This window comes from Vigna unguiculata, chromosome 7 (genome assembly GCF_004118075.2).
Source record: "Vigna unguiculata cultivar IT97K-499-35 chromosome 7, ASM411807v1, whole genome shotgun sequence".
Classification (NCBI taxonomy): domain Eukaryota; kingdom Viridiplantae; phylum Streptophyta; class Magnoliopsida; order Fabales; family Fabaceae; genus Vigna; species Vigna unguiculata.
This window is the reverse complement of record NC_040285.1, coordinates 28,953,452-28,971,102: the sequence shown is the minus strand read 5'-3', so window position 1 is coordinate 28,971,102 and position 17,651 is coordinate 28,953,452. Positions and strand designations below refer to the sequence as shown.

The 17,651-nt window shown below is 33.4% G+C and overlaps 3 protein-coding genes across 8 annotated transcripts; all 3 read right to left on the bottom strand.

Moving 5' to 3' along the window:
- Window positions 1–1,244: 1,244 nt before the first annotated feature.
- On the bottom strand, window positions 1,245–5,356 carry LOC114192241 (protein NPGR2-like). Of its 5 annotated transcripts, XM_028081895.1 has the most exons (7): window positions 4,962–5,153; window positions 4,800–4,807; window positions 4,223–4,497; window positions 3,519–3,771; window positions 2,140–3,347; window positions 1,877–2,030; window positions 1,245–1,759 (listed from the first exon to the last, which is right to left on the bottom strand). In XM_028081895.1, the coding sequence occupies exons 1-7, from the start codon at window positions 5,072–5,074 to the stop codon at window positions 1,443–1,445; spliced, it is 2,328 nt and encodes a 775-aa protein (XP_027937696.1). In that variant the 5' UTR covers window positions 5,075–5,153; the 3' UTR covers window positions 1,245–1,442. The 5 variants fall into 5 exon arrangements, with proteins under 5 accessions (XP_027937696.1, XP_027937700.1, XP_027937698.1 ...); XM_028081899.1 differs by lacking the exons at window positions 4,800–4,807; window positions 4,962–5,153 and adding an exon at window positions 5,221–5,356; XM_028081897.1 differs by lacking the exon at window positions 4,800–4,807 and having other exon boundaries at window positions 4,962–5,159.
- A 4,104-nt stretch (window positions 5,357–9,460) lies between these two features.
- Window positions 9,461–10,174, bottom strand: LOC114191364 (protein DETOXIFICATION 36-like). Its single transcript, XM_028080535.1, has 2 exons — window positions 9,956–10,174; window positions 9,461–9,847 (listed from the first exon to the last, which is right to left on the bottom strand). Exons 1-2 carry the CDS (start codon window positions 10,172–10,174, stop codon window positions 9,461–9,463), a joined length of 606 nt encoding a protein of 201 aa, XP_027936336.1.
- A 3,595-nt stretch (window positions 10,175–13,769) lies between these two features.
- Window positions 13,770–15,388, bottom strand: LOC114190354 (glycine-rich cell wall structural protein 1). Of its 2 annotated transcripts, XM_028079203.1 has the most exons (2): window positions 14,713–15,388; window positions 13,770–14,538 (listed from the first exon to the last, which is right to left on the bottom strand). In XM_028079203.1, the coding sequence occupies exons 1-2, from the start codon at window positions 15,317–15,319 to the stop codon at window positions 14,021–14,023; spliced, it is 1,125 nt and encodes a 374-aa protein (XP_027935004.1). In that variant the 5' UTR covers window positions 15,320–15,388; the 3' UTR covers window positions 13,770–14,020. The 2 variants fall into 2 exon arrangements, with proteins under 2 accessions (XP_027935004.1, XP_027935003.1); XM_028079202.1 differs by having other exon boundaries at window positions 13,770–15,388.
- Between the last annotated feature and the right edge of the window lie 2,263 nt (window positions 15,389–17,651).

Here is a 17,651-nt window from a genome sequence, read left to right as displayed (position 1 = left end):
GATGCTTTTGATTTTTCATATTCTTAGATTCTTCACAAAGAACGATTAATAGATATAGGTATGTATAAATAAAATGCAATATATAAATGAGAGCATACATGATAAAACTGAGACAATTTTAGGCCTTAGGTTTAAAGTTAACGGATTTGCTGATAACAGAAAGGATTAAGGTAAGGTTGCTGGGTAACTCGGCCCACCTGCAAATTTAAATGTGATGGAACTTTCTTCACAATTAGATCATACCTTGATTACAATAATGGCTTTTGTATGATTTTTGAAAGCTTACCATCAGCACTGGTGTAGTACATCAGAGATCTAATTATAGTCATGATACAAACGACGGAGAAGGGGAAGTCTGAATAGAAATGTTACTGGGATATGTTTCGTTTCTGTATAAGGGTTGAAGGAGAATTTTGGAAGCATATATTAAGGGAGAACTTCAGCTAGAAAGGGATGAACAGTGCATTAAGTGAGTAATAGGTTAAATTCCATGCCTTTGCTGTTGAAAATGGGATGGCTTATCAAAAAGTGAATAATGCTGTATACTATTCTTTAATAAATTTGGTTGGCAATATAGAAACTAAATTTCGTAGGCGAAAAATTAAAAGCATCCAGGGAGCTATTTTTGCATCACTGTAGACTTATTAGTAAGTATAAATAAGTGTTAGATGTGAGTGTCAGAATCGAGAACGATACGTTATAGATGGGTAGAAAGTGAAGTTAGTTTGATTGGTAGATAGATATAGATAATCTAAATATGTAACATCTTTTCCAGAAATTACGAGCACCCTTGACCTTTCTATCCCACTCAATATATGAGAGTATATATATATATATATATATATATATATATATATATATATATATATTACAAAAACAACTACACTATAATATTAAAGTATGCCAAAATGTACATTAAAATGTCAAAATGTCTACTTTTTGGGAAAAACAAATTTACATATACTATACAAGTGGATATTTCGCTTTCAAGCTAGAGAACGCCACTAAATGAGAAGTTTTAATGCCCAAGATAATTTGAGAAATCTTGGCGAACTATTCAGATAGTAAATCTTGGTGCACCATATACAAATTGATACGAAGGATTTTAGTTCCAAGAAGAGATGAATCAAAGTGGGTAAATAAATGGTATTATTTTGTTGCTTAGTTAATAAAAAATAAAATATTTGGTAGAAGTATATGGTGCTAGGTTATTAGCCGTTGTCTATTATGCAGGTTCCTGGATGTGGATACAAATGGTGCACAATCTCTATTCATCTTTGAACCAGCATAAAAGGGAGAATAAATTATTAATTACATCATAGCACAATCTGTGTTCTTTCTCAAATTTCACGTACCAAAAAGAAGTAAAAAATTGCTGACCTTTACAAACAAACTAGTAGCTCACTATGATATTTTTTGTGAACAAAAAAAGTGTGGAAGTGCTATCTAAAGGGTTCGATGGGAGAAGATTCTTCAAGAAAAGCTGCAGCTTCAAAGCATTCAACAGCTTCCATTGCCGATGTCCCCAAATCATCTCTGTAGAACAGTCCAAGATTGTACCAAGCAGATGGGTTTGTTCTGTCAAGGCGCAACGCATCAGTGAGAAGGCTTCTAACTATTGAAGATGATTGACCACCAAGTTTTCTGAGTACACACGCTGTAGATATCAAACTTGGCACATGGTTGGGTTCAATATCTAATGCTTTCCTAAATGATTTCAGAGCCTCTTGATGAACACCTCTGGCTTCAAAAACTAAACCTGCAACTTGAAGGAAGTGTGGAATGTAAAACACCTTAAGCTTCAAATAAACTAAGATTCCTATTTTTGTGGCGAATCATATTCTTTCTAAAATTATATTGAAAACAAGCGATATACCCTTTGTGTGCCATCTAGAAGCAGAATAGGGATTAATAGCCTCAGATTTTGCTAGACAAACTTCAGCATCCTGCCACTGTGATAAGGCCGTGTACACTTTGGCTAAATCATGCCATATTTCCATTTCCAGTCTTCTGTCGCGGTTTACCTTACTCTGTATCACAAAAGTAAATCAAGTTTAAATCAAGTTTCTAATGTTTTTTTCCCCTTGATAATGAGTTATTTTAAGAATTAAAGTGTTATATGGCGCATATCTTTACAACCTTACTTGCGGTGCCTAAACTTTTATTTTGGACCTGAAGAACAGCAAGAAGAAAAGTATATGTCTCCACTGCATTCTTTAATTTTCCCTGTGCAATACGTAGTTTAGCTTTAGTTCTCAACAATTCTCCTTGATCCCATTTCCCACTTTGATCTAGAGCAGCATCGATAACAAGCTCTGCATCTTCAAACTTTCGTTGAGCAGATAAAATCCGTGCTAGAAGAATATATGCACTGACACTAGATCCACCCTCAAGCTTAATCAGTTTCTTTGCATGTTCAATAGCGATGCTCAACTTCCTCTGTTCAGCATATTCTAGACAAAGATGAAGGACAATGTAAGGATCGCTTTCCCTCATCGTTCTCTCAGAATCCTTTAGAGCGCTGAGTGCTTCAGACTGCAAAAAAACCTTCTCTGATTCAGAAGCAACTGACTTTGATTTTGACGACAGTAGAACACCCAGCAAGCAATTTGCAATAGCTACCATCTGCATGCACTTTCCATTCAGCTGAGAAATGGCTTTGGAAGAATATCCGATTCCTTCTTCAGTGTAAATCTTCTTGTCTGCACAAATTTTTGAAGCTAAAAGTAACTCCTTTATGCAGTCTGAGTTCTCTCTGTGATTCAGAGAGTTCCTTAGAAGATCCAAAGCAGTCGTATGTTCACCTTCTCCACAGTAACAAAGAGCTAGAGTATAGAATCTTTCTTTTCTGTCCACGTTTTCAGGAAGCAATTCCTCAACCTGCTGAGCTAGGGTCATGAATTCCCCAGAAACACTTAGAGCAAAAGAAAGGTGATCAATTAATGAAGGGTCCCATTCAATGTATCCAAGAATAGATTTTCTCAGCAAAATCAGAAGCAGAAGAACAGCCTCTTCTAAGTTGCTTCTTGGCACAAAGGAACCATCCAACTGAGAGCGAAGAGCAGGAGGACTAGCTTCACAACCACTATACAGAAGAAAAAAAGCAAATTCCTTTTGTATTCTTGCAGTGGCTTTAATGCCAAGATTCCAATGATAAAGCAGAGCCCTCCTAAACGATGAGATCACATCTTGAGGAGAGCCTGCAAGCTTCCATAACTCTGGAAGCAGTTCCACAGCATTTGCCACAGTCTCTTGCAGTTTACAATCCGAAACTAAGTTTTCAGGCCAGCCTTCCGGTAAAGCTGATTCAACAGTGTCTAAAATCGTCTTGCATGACTGAGCAGCATCTGCAAATAAGCAAAACCATAGACTTTAAACTAATTGATTTTGATATATTTCTTGTTCAAAGGATTTAAGTATTTCCACCGAAACCAGAGACAGTGCAAGATCATTAAGTTGGTATGCAGGGATATATTTAAATGAGAATTAAGTGAGAACTAAAAGGATGAAAGAAACACCTTGAAACCTTCCTAGAGCCTGCAACGATTTGGCCTTGAGAAATACAGCTTCAAGAATTAAAGTAACAGCATGCATTGACATAGGAGGCTGAGCATCACTTTGCGAACTTCGTCTATTAGGTTCACATCTTCTGGATATAGAAACCTTAATCTTGGGAACAACAGTAGCAATATCTATTCCTTCAAACACATGAAGTGCAGCTTCCACATTGCCTTTCTGATACTCAAGTCTTCCAAGCAAAGCTCTAGCTTCCTATTGTGAAATAAGTCACTTAGTTTCATAACATCTTATAAGGCTCTAACATAATCTCTTTACAACACCCTCGCTCTAATATTGTTTGATACCAACTTGCTTTTTCAGACATGAGAAATTATCACCTGATATTCTACACCGAAAAAGTACGATATATAAAACTTTAATCGAGTGTTCTTCGGCTTATGTATCGCAACCTATAAATGACCTTTTTCTCAATAACAACTCTGTTCGGAAAAGCCATTCAGTCTTTCATTTAAACAGTGTATACACCAGAGGACTCAATTCAAACTTGTATGATATGTGTCTGCCTCTAAAATAGTAAAATTGAAGTAATCAAATTAAAAATTTGATCGTTTCCAGCATTATGGCTCTACTATTTCTTCGAAAAAAGCTTAATACAAGTAAACATGGATTGGGATGCTGAGTTGAAGAAAAAACATAATCTGACCTCATAGTTTAAATAACCACTTTCACGAAGAGAAGACTCTGCTTCTTCAATGTTGGTATTGTCAAGCTTTGGGTCGTTTTCACCAGGACGAGATGAAAAGCCACCACTTGCTGAATAATCTCTGGTTGCTAAGGACTCCGATGAGTAACCTAATTCATCCACCTTTAACTGCTCCCCAGAGCATATACACTTAATCATTTTTCTCAATCTTAGGCTTATCTGCTTTTTACTTATCAAACTCTTAGCTCTCATACTGAAACATTCCACTCGGTTACCTGATACATCATCATAGAATAACAGAAGAAGAGTAAGAAGCACTTCAAATTACATTCTTGAGATGTATTACATAAGCTATACTCGTGTACTTGGCATATATATTATATGGAAACAAAAAACTGGGTATTCCTAAGTCCTACTATGTCAGCTTTTTAACATCAAATTTTGTGCATTTGCTTGCTTTGAAGTATATGATAACGCAATTCCAGGTTTGAAAGTATGGTTTTTCAGAACTGGGTACCTAATTTCTGACATAACCAAGTCAACCAAAGGATCTGATCAAAATTCAACATTTACTTACCCAACTTGCTGATCAACAAAACCACGAAGCAAACGAGTTAATTATAAAAAGTAATAAAAAAAAAAACAAAAGAAGAAATGACCAAACTACCTACGACTTATAGTGAATGCAATGGCGAAGTGAACTGTTGTAAAAGGAAAGAGGGTGATTTGATTTGTTTACCTAAAGTCGAATGTAAGGAAAGGCCTTATCGGAATCATAGAGAGAAGAAGAAATGATAGGAAAGAACGTAAAAGAGGTAGAAAGAGGAAGGAAAAAAGTGTTTTTTCCATCATAGAAAAAGTATAAACTTAACCTACAAGACAAAAGAAAATGAGTGTGCAAGTCCATGTCCGGTTAAATTAACCCATTAAGAAAGTGCCCCATGAAATGATTTTCTCTTGAGAAGCAAGAATCCAAAGCTGCAGATGCTTTAAACAACCTTTTTGTCTGTTTTGGTAATTTTCAATGTTGCCGGACGAGTTAAATTGACTGTTTGTTCTGCTCCAACTTCAAATAGTAGTAGCTTGTAACACATGACGGTGCATTAAATTATGCATATCTAACTTCTGAATCTCTCAGACCTGAACTTTGAATCTTCTACCCCAAGGAAAAAGGCACCTCTTGTTCACTACGTCTTCTCATTTTTATTTTTTTAATTAATATTCTGTCTGCCACTGCCACTCTAACTGTGACACTTTCAAAATTTAAATATCTATTTTCTTTCCTTTTTGAAATCTTTATTTTATTCTTTACAAAAATTTAGTATATTACTTCCTACAGTTTATTTACACTTTTGACATGAATAACGAGATTGTTTATTATTGGTTCATTGCAGAATTTAAATCTATTATTATCTATTGAGGATGAATTATAAACTTTTTTTTTTAATGATGTTTTCTTAACGTCAAATGTTCTAGTAAAACTGACGCATAGAATCTGGTTTTAAGATGCAGACTTTGTGGAAATCCATGCAGAATTAACATTTAGAAAAAGTTTAGAGTTATTTCTGATATTCATCAACCTATGTGACAATAGTGTTAGAAGTGTCAGCTGCATTTAAATTGAAGGTGATTGTTGTCTGAATACAAAAATATTTTTTTTACTGTTGTGGTAAAGCAGTTAGATCTTAAAATTAAATGATGATGAATGTGAATTGTGTGGGTGGGTGTGCGAGTTAAAGTCAGGCTGTGCCGTATATTAATTTACAGTGATTTTGAGAGGACAAAGGGAGTAGGTGAGAAGAGAAAGACACTGGCAGAAGAGAGAAGTGGAAGAAGAAAAATCATGGAACTCACAAAAAAGAATTCTCCTAACATTAACTTTGTGTTTGTTTATGTGAATGTATTATTGAAGAAAGAAAAAGCAAGAAAATTGATATCATTGTTAAAGTGAGTTGAAAGAAGAAAAAAAGCAACCAACATTTGATGATAGCTTTATTTCTCTGATCTTCCTTGATTGCAGTGACCAGAGAATTTTCAATTAATACTCTCCGTTATGTGCTGGTGTGGTATTTGGATTCGTTTAAGTTTTGGTATTAGCGTTCAGAGCCTTTTGAGCTCTTCATCTTGATTGCTCGTGTGACATGGATTTGTTTTATGTATAAAGTCTTTATCATATCAAATTATATCTTTATTGAACTAAAGTCAAAGACTATGATTAATGATGTGTATATTAAGTTTTAATTTTTTTTATAAATATATGTATTTTTAATAATGTCTATTAAATTATTTTGGATTAAATATGTTCTTTTTCGAATTATTAATTAAAATTGCATTTTCTTTTTATTTTAAAAGTATGTATCTATTTCATTCCCTAACTTTATAAAATAGTATAAAGTGTTTTTAACAACAAATGATAATAGATTTTCTATATCCTTTTGGAGTTCTCTTTTTTTATATTTTTTTTATTATAATTCTTTTTAGTGGTGGTACGAGCGACCCTAACAGTAATTATAGACGCTGATGGGATTAAGGAGATGGTGTAGGAGGTTGGTGGGAAGAGCCTGAACAATGAACCAATTTTTCTTCAATTTCAACTTCCTAACTACATCTAATGAAAATCAATTCCCCTTCCAAATCTATCTCTAGATTCACCATAACCAGAGTTGTGCCGAGGAGAGAGAGAAGTGTAAAGAGGAGATGATAATTCTAAGATTTTTTGCTCCCGCAGACATTTTACATTATTTTATAAAATTGAAAAATAAATTGGTATATACTTTGAAGGAATGACGAAATATAATTTTAATAAATAATTTAAAGACTAAAAGCATAATTAATTCAATTATTTTAATATGTTGAGTAATCAAAATTTGTATATTTTAATTAAATTATTGTGATTTAATTTTTATTTTATATATTTTAGTTGACTGACATACCTCAATGTTATTTTGTCCCATCATTAATATCATCCTAATTGTCTCCGGTTCATTAGAATGAGAGAGTTTGTAATTGATACAACAATAAAAAAATATAAAAATCACTTTACATTTTTTATACGAGAGACAATGACCTTTTTCTTAAAAAAATAAAAATATTTATAGAAGCTTAATTAAAAGTATCTTGAGAGCCTCTAATCAAAGTAGAGGTGGCCAAATTGACACATCTTATGAGAGGACTTAAAAAATTAATTAAACCTATAATAAAGTATGTTTATGTAGATAAAGTAAATATAATAAATTATATTTTTAATTAGTTATAATTGTATTCTATAATGTATAAAAATAAATATATAAATATAATTAAATGAATAATACTAATACTAATAATAATAACTGTTGCACATTATTTGAGAGTCAAAATTAAATGCAGTTTAAAAATAAAATTGTGATTGAGTTTCACGCTTTATAACAGATAATACATTGGAAACGTGGTATTAATGCTGCCAAACTTGCGGTCGGAACATTGGCCCCACTGTTAAATAATAATAAAATACACTATTATTATAATATTAATAATTTTTTTAAGCCATATTTTAATTAGATAAATGTGTCTTTCAATAAATAAAAATTAATTGGTTTAATTATTTAATAAAGTAAGTATAATGAATCATTTTCCTTTATTTTAAAACAATTAATTAAAGAAATTATTGTTATATAATTTTAATTAAAATTAATTATAGGAATAAAGACATTTTATCCATTTCATAAACATAATTAATTTACAACTTTTTAAAATTAATTATATTGATTAAATAATTTATTAATATGTATTTATTTTTTTATTTCTCATTTTTTCTAATCTAAACAATTGTGTTCTTCACTCTCTTTTTTCTTTTTCACTCCCTCATTTTTACTCTTAAATCGAAACAAATCCAAGGAGACTTTTGGTGAGAAATAAAGCATAAACAGTAGAATCCATTACAAATTAAATATGTTATATAATGTTTATACTATGTGTATTTGTGAAGAAATTTTTCGAAACATGCACATATTCTAACATAATTGACACACTTGCAGTTTGTGAGAGCACTAGCTGGGACACACACCTTCTTCTTCGTTTTCGTGTTAGGGCTTTGATGACCAAATTTAGTATGTTGGGTTAAGTATTGATGTCTCGTGGGCGCTTCTCCCTGCACCTCCAACACTTTTTCTGTATTCCCAAAATTTACTATTTTGCCCTTATTTAACATACAGGTGAAAGTTGGCAAAAGTGGTTTGGGACGCAGTAAATGAAATTTACTGCGTCGTCAACTTTCCTGCACCCCCAAAACATACGATTACTATTTCATCTTCTCCCGTCTCTTCTCCCTCCTTCATTTAAAATTTTCTCAGTTTCATTCGGGGTTGTCTTTCATGAGCTTTAAATTTTCTATCCTTTATTCTTTCATTGTCTCTGGTGGAAACGGATTACAGAATGCGTTTCACAATTTTATGAAACGGATTCTGTAATCCGTTTCAAAAAAAAAATTACAATTTTATTTTGAAACGGATTACAAAATCTGTTTCACAATTTTATGAAACGGATTCTGTAATCCATTTTAAAAAAAAAAATCAATTTTTTTTTAAACGGATTACAGAATCCGTTTCATAAAATTGTGAAACGGATTCTGTAATCTGTTTCCCATACATTTTAACACGAAACAACTTAAATTCCAATCACCCCACCCCATTACTTTTAAACCTTACTCTTTTCACCCTCTTGGTAAATAAACTTTGCATCATAATCTCTTCAATTATGCATATTCATCACTTTAATCTTTTTTACAGTCAGTTTTCTTTGTTTTTGATTCCATTTCCAGTTCCGACAACACAATGTGCAAAGAAAAGAAGTTGTGAATAAGATAGCCAAAACATAAAATAGAAACCAAACATATCTAACAACATAAAACATACAAGTTCTGAAGCGTACGTTCACATCGACCCACTGTTAATTAAGCGTATGCTTTTCATGTATGGAATATAGATACTGTTTAGGAGAACCTGATATAAGGCATGATCATTCATCAAAATACGTTTGAACCTTTTCATTAGTGATTTAAATATAATAATAGGTAGAGTTTGAAGAGTTTGTTATTGTTTGTCACTTTCTCAAGTGATCTACCAGGTCAAAAAATGGTTTTCAAATTCCGTTTCACTTTTGCAGGAAACGGAATTCGTATTCCGTTTCCCAAAAATGTCTAATTTTTACATATTTTTTTTGCATACGGGTTCTAAGATCCGTTTCATATGTTTGTAAAACGGATCAGAATTTCATACTTAGATTTTGTGTGTTAATGGATTCTAAAATCCGTTTCCAGCATTCTACACGGATTCTAAAATCCGTTTCATATGTAAGTGCTTGGCACCACCACACTCTGCGCCTGCAGAAACTTCTGTATGGGAAGTTCACCGCATAACCGAAGATCTGCGGGATCAAACCGTACACAAAGACCGCCGCAACTGAAGCAAGCTCAGGAGGTTCACCCAACAACAGAAGAATAGGCTCGCAGAAGATATATGCCACCGTTAATGGAATCCCAGTCACAACTAAAACAATAATTGCTCTCTGCATGTACACGACCAGCATCTCATGCTTATTAGCTCTGTACGCTTGTCCACATAAAGTTTCAACAGCACTTCCCATACCCAGCTAAATCAATTACACACACAAAAAGAAATACATAATCACAACTATTTATGAGTAGAAAAGAGAAAGTTTGTAAATGGTGATCCATGTGAAGGCGAAGGCTTGAGTGACGAGGGACATGAGGTTGTTGATGACATAAACGATGATTGCAGGTCCTGCAAGGAGAAATAGGAGGTCGAATTCGATCCATGTGGCTGAGAGGATGCGCTTGGAGAAGGCTATGGTGGTGTCCGATAGCACCTCTTCCAGACGGGATTTTGTTACGTGTGATGATTCATCATCATGGCTTGAGCTCAAGAAGGCTTCATGTAGTTCCTCTTCCCGTTCCATGTCTTATGCTTCACCAACCTTTCAATAACTTTAAATAGCAATAAAATGTAAAATTAAATTATTTAATTAAAATGTATACTAAAATATTAAAAAAATAATAATAATAACTAGCTGTATAGTAGTAGTGCAAATTTACGGGGTTGTTCATGGACCATTAATCTGTCAAAGAAAAAAAAGCTTGATAGATACTCGTACCATGCAAAACTAAATAAATACAAATAAGCAATATATGGCACTTACTATCAGAGTACATGATTAAAAGGTTGTATAAAGTTAGTTATAGAATTTTACAAATTTAAAAATAAATTAGATATCTATTTTAAAAAAATTATTTTATAAAACACTTATCACATCTTATCATTTTTTTAAAAGGAGTGCATGTAGAATACCACATGTTTTTTTTATTAAACAACCAATTGAAGCTGCCAACAACCAAATGCAAGTTTGTTGAATGGAATCATTGCAACTTACACATACAAACCCCTTTTGGTTCTTAGCTGTAGCTTTAAGCTCGGAATTGCAAACTTGTGATTTAGGACTGCACTAAGGGACGGAAGCACCGTTACTCTGGAGTCACATGGCTCCCCCTTCACATCTCAAAATGGATTCTAAAATCCGTTTCGGCGTCCTACATGAATTCCATAATCCGTTTCTGTAAAAATCAGAAAAAAAAAACGAAACGGATTTCACAATCCGTTTCACTAAAATTCAAAAAAAAAGAAGTAAAAACGAAATGTGTATTCCGTTTCATCGTCCACCGCCACGGATTCCACAATCCGTTTTACTAAAATTAAAAAAAAAAAAAACAAAATGTGTATTCTATTTCAGCATTCAGGAAAACGGATTTCACATACCGTTGTTTCGGTGCACTCTTAAAACGAAAAACGTTTCTCAATTTTGATGAAATGGATCTTGGGATGTATTACTAAAATCAATTAAAATACACACACAACCATTCCTAAAATGAATTACAAATTAAAAAATATTACTTAATTGGCCAAATGGAGTTGCGCGAGAAAACGAGAAAAGGGAGGCCACAAATGAATACTGTGTGGACGCTTCAGAGAAGAATTGTGTGGAGGCTGTGTGGGAGAAGAGGAGAATGAGGGAGAAGAGATGATGCGCTAGGTCAAAGATTCCTGATGGGGTGGAGGGAATCAGATTCTTGCTGGGGTTTGTTTTGGGGGTGCAGAGCGTCAGGTGGTTTTCCCTGGGGTGCAAGACATTTTACTGTGTTTTCTCTTTCTTCGTTACCTTTTTACTGTAGGCAAAGCTGGAAATATATAAAGTTTTGGAGGTACAGGAGAAAGGGTTTGGGGTGCAGGGAGAAGCCCCCTGTCTCATTCTATGTTTGGAACTTGTTGAGCCCATTAGCTGGCTTTTTATTTTAACGTTTTGTAGGCATAAATGAAATGCAAAACAAAATATAACTATAGTGATCAAATATATATATATATATATATATATATATATATATATATATAAATAATTTGAATTAGAAATATGTAAAAGGAAAGAAGTTACAGGGTCTCTCGTTTTATAGAAATAATAATTATATTAAGAATAAACATGGTATTAAGTTATTGAGGGTAGTGGGTATTGTAATGATAAGGGGTAATGTAGGTTTTATTTGGAATGTGAGCATGACCTCCCAAATTTATTAGGCATATAGTTGACTATATAAAGGCCAATAATAAATGTTTCCTTTTTCTATATTGTGACAAATGAAAAAAGTGGTTGTGTATGTGTTGTGCACCTCATTTCCAAAGTCCAATTGCTCCTATACAAAGGCATGTCTGTTTCAGACGCTATATTTTGTTTAATTTATATCACTTAAATAATATAAACTCTAGTTTATTATTAGGATCAAATCCTCACTCTTGTGCATACCTTTTTATCATATATTTTTCTATAGTAAAAATGATGAAATTGTTCCAATCTACTATAGAAAGAAGGGTTGGAATAGATTAATTCATATGCAGACATGAAACTAAAACTGATTTTTATTTTAGAGTTATCTACTCCATTATTAAAAGTAAAATATATGTCCATGAATCATCAAATAAATACACAAATCTTCTATAATATGATGATTCAACTTAATTACAATAATCATCAATTAAAATACATATTTTTATGCAGTGAAAATGGTCTATAAATCTTTACTAAATTGTTCAACTATTTCTTTCTTATTTCACATAATCACTAAAAAATTTCATCATTCATCTTATTATGAAGTGCAGTCTTGACAGCATTCATAGCTACAAAGGGATTTTGTAGTGATCATTGGAAGCAAGTAGTGTGAGAATAAATTTATTATCAGAAAGATAAAGTTTGACTTTTTTGTAACCAATCACATATTATCAGAAATAGTTTCAAATATTTTAAAATGTGAAATAGTGTCACCTAATGAAAGTGTTCACACCGTATCCGTGATATTGAATAAAATCTTGCGTAAAAATTTTGTTATTAATTGATAAATGTCATCAATTATTTAACACATATCTCTTTTGAATAACCTAGTCATTAATGAGTTTATGAATAAAATTCTTACAATTAAAAGTTCGACACTGATATTTTAACATTTTCTTTTATTATAATTTGAGACTAACTTTCATTATTATTTATTTTCTTTTTCTTTTAAAAATATAAAAATTAACTTTTGTTGGGACTATTTAATTTTTATATAAATTTTGTAAAAAAATATGGTGTCAAACAATTTTTTTTTTCGTTAAAAGTCTCACTGCACTCAAATATGAACTTCGTAATAATGGTCCATAATAATGTCATCATGTTGGTGATGAGCCCTTCCATACGTACGGTAAAATGACGAGCATTAAAATATTATATATGCATGCTCACGTATTCACAATAAGGTTCAAAACTTACGCCCAATTTATCCCATCTATTTAAAGTATCTTGCTATTATTAGATGGAATGTAAAGCTTGACAAAGTGCATTAAAAATTTATAAGATAAATTCAAAAGAAGTTAATGCATCGTCGTCTTGTTGTGAAGTTGTAGTAAATTTTATTCATAGAACATGTCATTTTTTCATTTCTATTTATATTTTTATTGCAAACTTATATATATTTATGGTTTATTTAATTATTTATGTACATTAAAATGAAAAGTGTTATCTAAAAATATTATTTAATTTTTAACCTATAATTGTACTTTCTTTAAATCAAGGCCCCGGCGACGGCCCCACCAACGTGAACAGTTCCATATCTGCTCATAAAGTTAATGGTGAGATAAAAATAATTGTTTAAAATAATATTTTGAGACTTTTTCCATATACCTAATGAAAAAGATTAAAAAAGTAAAATATAATTCATAAGAGATAATATAATTTGTTAAGAAACAGTTTTTTTAACATAAAAACTAACTTGTTTAGAACAACGAATGACAATAAAGGATAATAAATATTATGAATGACATTCTTCAAAAATGTTAGAAATTTTTAGAGTTTATTCTATTAAAGTAGAATTAAATATAAATTATTTAACATTAGCATGCTACGGTAAAAGTCACAACTTTCAATGTATGAATGAGTTTGTTCCATTAAAAATACTTATCACAAAATGGAGAAGATATTGCAACGCTTGAAAGTTACCTGTAATTTGTTATGGAAAACAAAAAAGGAGTAAACATCACTCTCATGCTTTCATTTAACATTAATTATTAAACAAAACGGAGCAGTAGTAGATAAATAGTATAATAACCAAAAGAGCAGATAATTCTCTTTCACTCTCGTACAATATTTTCTATACCAATCATCATGGACTCATGGCTAATGCAAAGACGTTGAAATTTAAGTTTTTCATGCATGCAACGTCGGCAATGCTCAGGGGTGTCCAATTCCACCACCGCCACCTGCTCCACCGCCGCCGCCAAATCCACCTCCACCTCCAGATCCTCCGCCAAATCCACCACCGCCACCGAATCCACCGCCACCGCCAAAGCCTCCACCTTTGCCTATTCCTCCTCCAATGCCACCACCTTTTCCAATTCCCCCACCAAAACCTCCGCCTTTGCCAATTCCACCTCCGATACCTCCACCTTTTCCAAAGCCCCCGCCACCCCCGAAACCTCCACCTTTGCCAATTCCTCCTCCAACACCACCACCTTTTCCAAAGCCACCACCGCCACCTAAGCCTCCACCTTTGCCGATTCCTCCTCCAACACCACCACCTTTTCCAAAGCCACCACCACCACCTAAACCTCCACCTTTGCCAATTCCTCCTCCAACACCACCACCTTTTCCAAAACCACCACCACCACCTTTGCCAATTCCACCTCCTACGCCACCACCTTTTCCAAAGCCACCACCACCACCTAAACCTCCACCTTTGCCAATTCCTCCTCCAACACCACCACCTTTTCCAAAACCACCACCACCACCTTTGCCAATTCCACCTCCTACGCCACCACCTTTTCCAAAGCCACCACCACCGCCTAAACCTCCACCTTTGCCAATTCCTCCTCCAACACCACCACCTTTTCCAAAGCCACCACCTCCACCTTTACCAATTCCACCTCCAACACCGCCACCTTTTCCAAAACCGCCACCACCACCTAAACCTCCACCTTTGCCAATTCCTCCTCCAGCACCACCACCTTTTCCAAAGCCACCACCACCGCCTAATCCTCCACCTTTGCCAATTCCACCTCCAACACCACCACCCTTTCCAAAACCACCACCGCCGCCTAATCCTCCACCTTTGCCAATTCCACCTCCAACACCAGCACCCTTTCCAAAACCACCACCAGCACCTCCTCCAATGCCACCACCCTTTCCAAACCCTCCCCCAGCACCACCACCAACTCCTCCACCAGCTCCACCACCAAACCCTCCTCCAGCACCACCTCCTCCACCTGCTCCTCCGCCAAACCCTCCTCCAGAACCACCTCCAAACCCTCCACCGGCTCCTCCTCCTCCTCCTCCACCAAACCCACCTCCGAAGCCTCCCCCGCCTCCTGCTCCACCACCAACTCCACCACCGAACCCACCTCCCTTCCCAAACCCTACATTCTTTTCTTCATCATTTTTCACAGTTGCTACATCCCTTGCAACCACATTGGCCACAAAGGCATGAGCACATAGCAATAACAACAAACCTAATCTTTTGTTCCTTAGCAACATTTTTAATTGCTAGCAACTCACTCACTGACACTCTTGAATCCTCGTTGGTGAAGTTTGAAGAAGTGTGAAGTGGCTTTTATAACCCAGAGGATCCATATCGCAATCACAATAAGCTGGACCCTCTCGGTGACTTTAATTGGTTTCAACCACTAACCGTTTACGGCATTTAATGCACACCGTTTTACAATTATTCATCGCGTGTTTGGCGCACCTTCATTTCACACTGCAGAAGTAATGTGTAACCCTTCAAAACTTTGTACTATGAACTGACACAATGACACTAGCGCCAATTTGCAAATCCCACATGGCCATAGCTAAATAATAACTTTTTACTATTACTTATCATGTCGACTATAGTCCTTCTTCCATTGGCCATCTTTTGCATTGCCTATATGCCATTCTCGTGGTTCATTCAATGAGCAAATTCTACTTCTATTTCTGCAACTAGTCTTTATGTGGGTGCATGAAAATTGTTCTCTGTTCCCTTTCATCATGTGTGCCTTAATTGTTATGTGCAATACACACAAGAGTACTTGATAGGTTATGATGTTTCATATATATATATACATAGCAGTGTTTGAACGAAAAGACGTTGCGTTGCATGGATGTTTCTGACCTAATCTCCATAAGTTAATTAGATTAGATTTAGGAAAGATAATTATACGTTTCTCTGCATAATCCGATAGAGTATACCGATTTAGTTAGCTTGTGAAAGGAGTGTCCGAAGTGATTTAAATTAAACTTGAACATCATTAAAATTAGTGGGTTGGTTGGGCTTTATTACACTTTGTAAGCATTTGCCGACCAGTGACAGTGAGTTGCACACTAGGTGGCTTTCACAGTTGAAAAATATCTTAGCCAAGATTCAATGGATACAGTAGTCTGAAATGAAAACTAATTAAAAATCTGGGTTAGGCAACGTACGTATAGTAAAGATGATGGACCCAAGCGAAGTGCTGACAGAGAAAAATGAAGGGTTGTATGAAGATTGATAAAAGTTTTGGTAGAAAGAAGTGCGTTGGTGAAGCAGTGCATGTGCTAGGCAGATGCAATATTAATGGCTAGTGGAATTTGTTTTGATATCCAGATCTGTGTGCCTGGCATCCATATATATATCTCACCCATTAAAGTAATTAGATAACAGAAAGAGACCCACAGTATTGCCTTACATTTTTATGTTCATTTTTATTTCTCTCCAATTTTGTTTTACTTTAGCATAGGAAAGATGGGACGGGACAGCGTCTTTCACTGTATCCCTCTCATTTTTTACGTAAAAATTTGTATTCATATGTTTCCACATATCTGTTCAATATGCAATTTTAATCGAAAATTATACTGTCACTTCTATTCTTTTTTTTTTTAAAGAAAAAAATAATAGTTCATTAACTAATTATCCACACTAAGTTATAGGAGAAATTAAAAGATAAAACATTATTAAAAATTTTCATATTATTTAAAAAATTTCTTACAAATTTGTTATAAAAGTTTGCAAAAAAAAAATATTTCTGCTATTTTTTTAAGAATTTAGTTGACTGGTAATTTTTCGTAGGTAATTATTTTTTATAAAATTATAAAATTTGTAAATATTTTTTACAAAATTTGTTACGAAAAGTATTTTATACGAAATATTTTGTAAAAAAAAATTTCTGCAAAATTTTTTTCATAATAAAACTTATAAGTATTTTCTGTAAAAAACAATTTAAAATAAAATTGGCAAAAAATATAAATATTTTTAATAATGAAAGTCATAATATCAGTACAATTTTAATTTAATCCATGTATCTGATAAGAGGGTCTTCATGTCCTATTAATTAAGTAATTTAATTGTAAGAAAAGATCTCAACAACAAAAATATAATGTTGTAAATATTCAGTATCAATAGGAGATACATCTTTTTCAATGTCTAATTTTGAAAAGTAAATTATAATTACATGAATTTTAAAATAAAGTATAAAATAAAAATTATATAACATTAATTAATTAAAAATTAAACAATTGATATAATTGAAAATTTATAGTAACTACGATATTTATTATTGTTTCTTGTTAGAGGAAAAAAAATTTGCAAATTGAAATGAAGTTAGAGGGTATTGAACGAGTTGAGAGAATAAAAAATTGTACAATAAAAAAAAGTGTATTTCAAACAAATAAAAAATATAAGAACCAAAGACAAAAAGAGAAGATAAATTATTTAACTACCTAATAAATTAAGTCGGTGTTTGAGATTAGAAAATTTCAAATTTTTGAAGAGATTAAAATGTATTGGATTTGAATTAATTTCATCTCAATTGATTGTATTTTTCCTATTATCTTGGGTCATCACATTATTATA

Coding starts and splice junctions, on each gene's coding strand:
- LOC114191364 (XM_028080535.1), bottom strand. CDS start 10,174: ATGGAACGGGAAGAGGAACTACATGAAGCCTTCTTGAGCTCAAGCCAT. Junction 9,848..9,955: donor TCAACAACCTCATGTCCCTC/GTCACTCAAGCC, acceptor TAATTGATTTAG/CTGGGTATGGGAAGTGCTGT.
- LOC114192241 (XM_028081895.1), bottom strand. CDS start 5,074: ATGATGGAAAAAACACTTTTTTCCTTCCTCTTTCTACCTCTTTTACGT. Junction 3,772..4,222: donor GTGGTTATTTAAACTATGAG/GTCAGATTATGT, acceptor ATTTCACAATAG/GAAGCTAGAGCTTTGCTTGG. Junction 2,031..2,139: donor GTTTAGGCACCGCAAGTAAG/GTTGTAAAGATA, acceptor TTTGTGATACAG/AGTAAGGTAAACCGCGACAG.
- LOC114190354 (XM_028079202.1), bottom strand. CDS start 15,319: ATGTTGCTAAGGAACAAAAGATTAGGTTTGTTGTTATTGCTATGTGCT.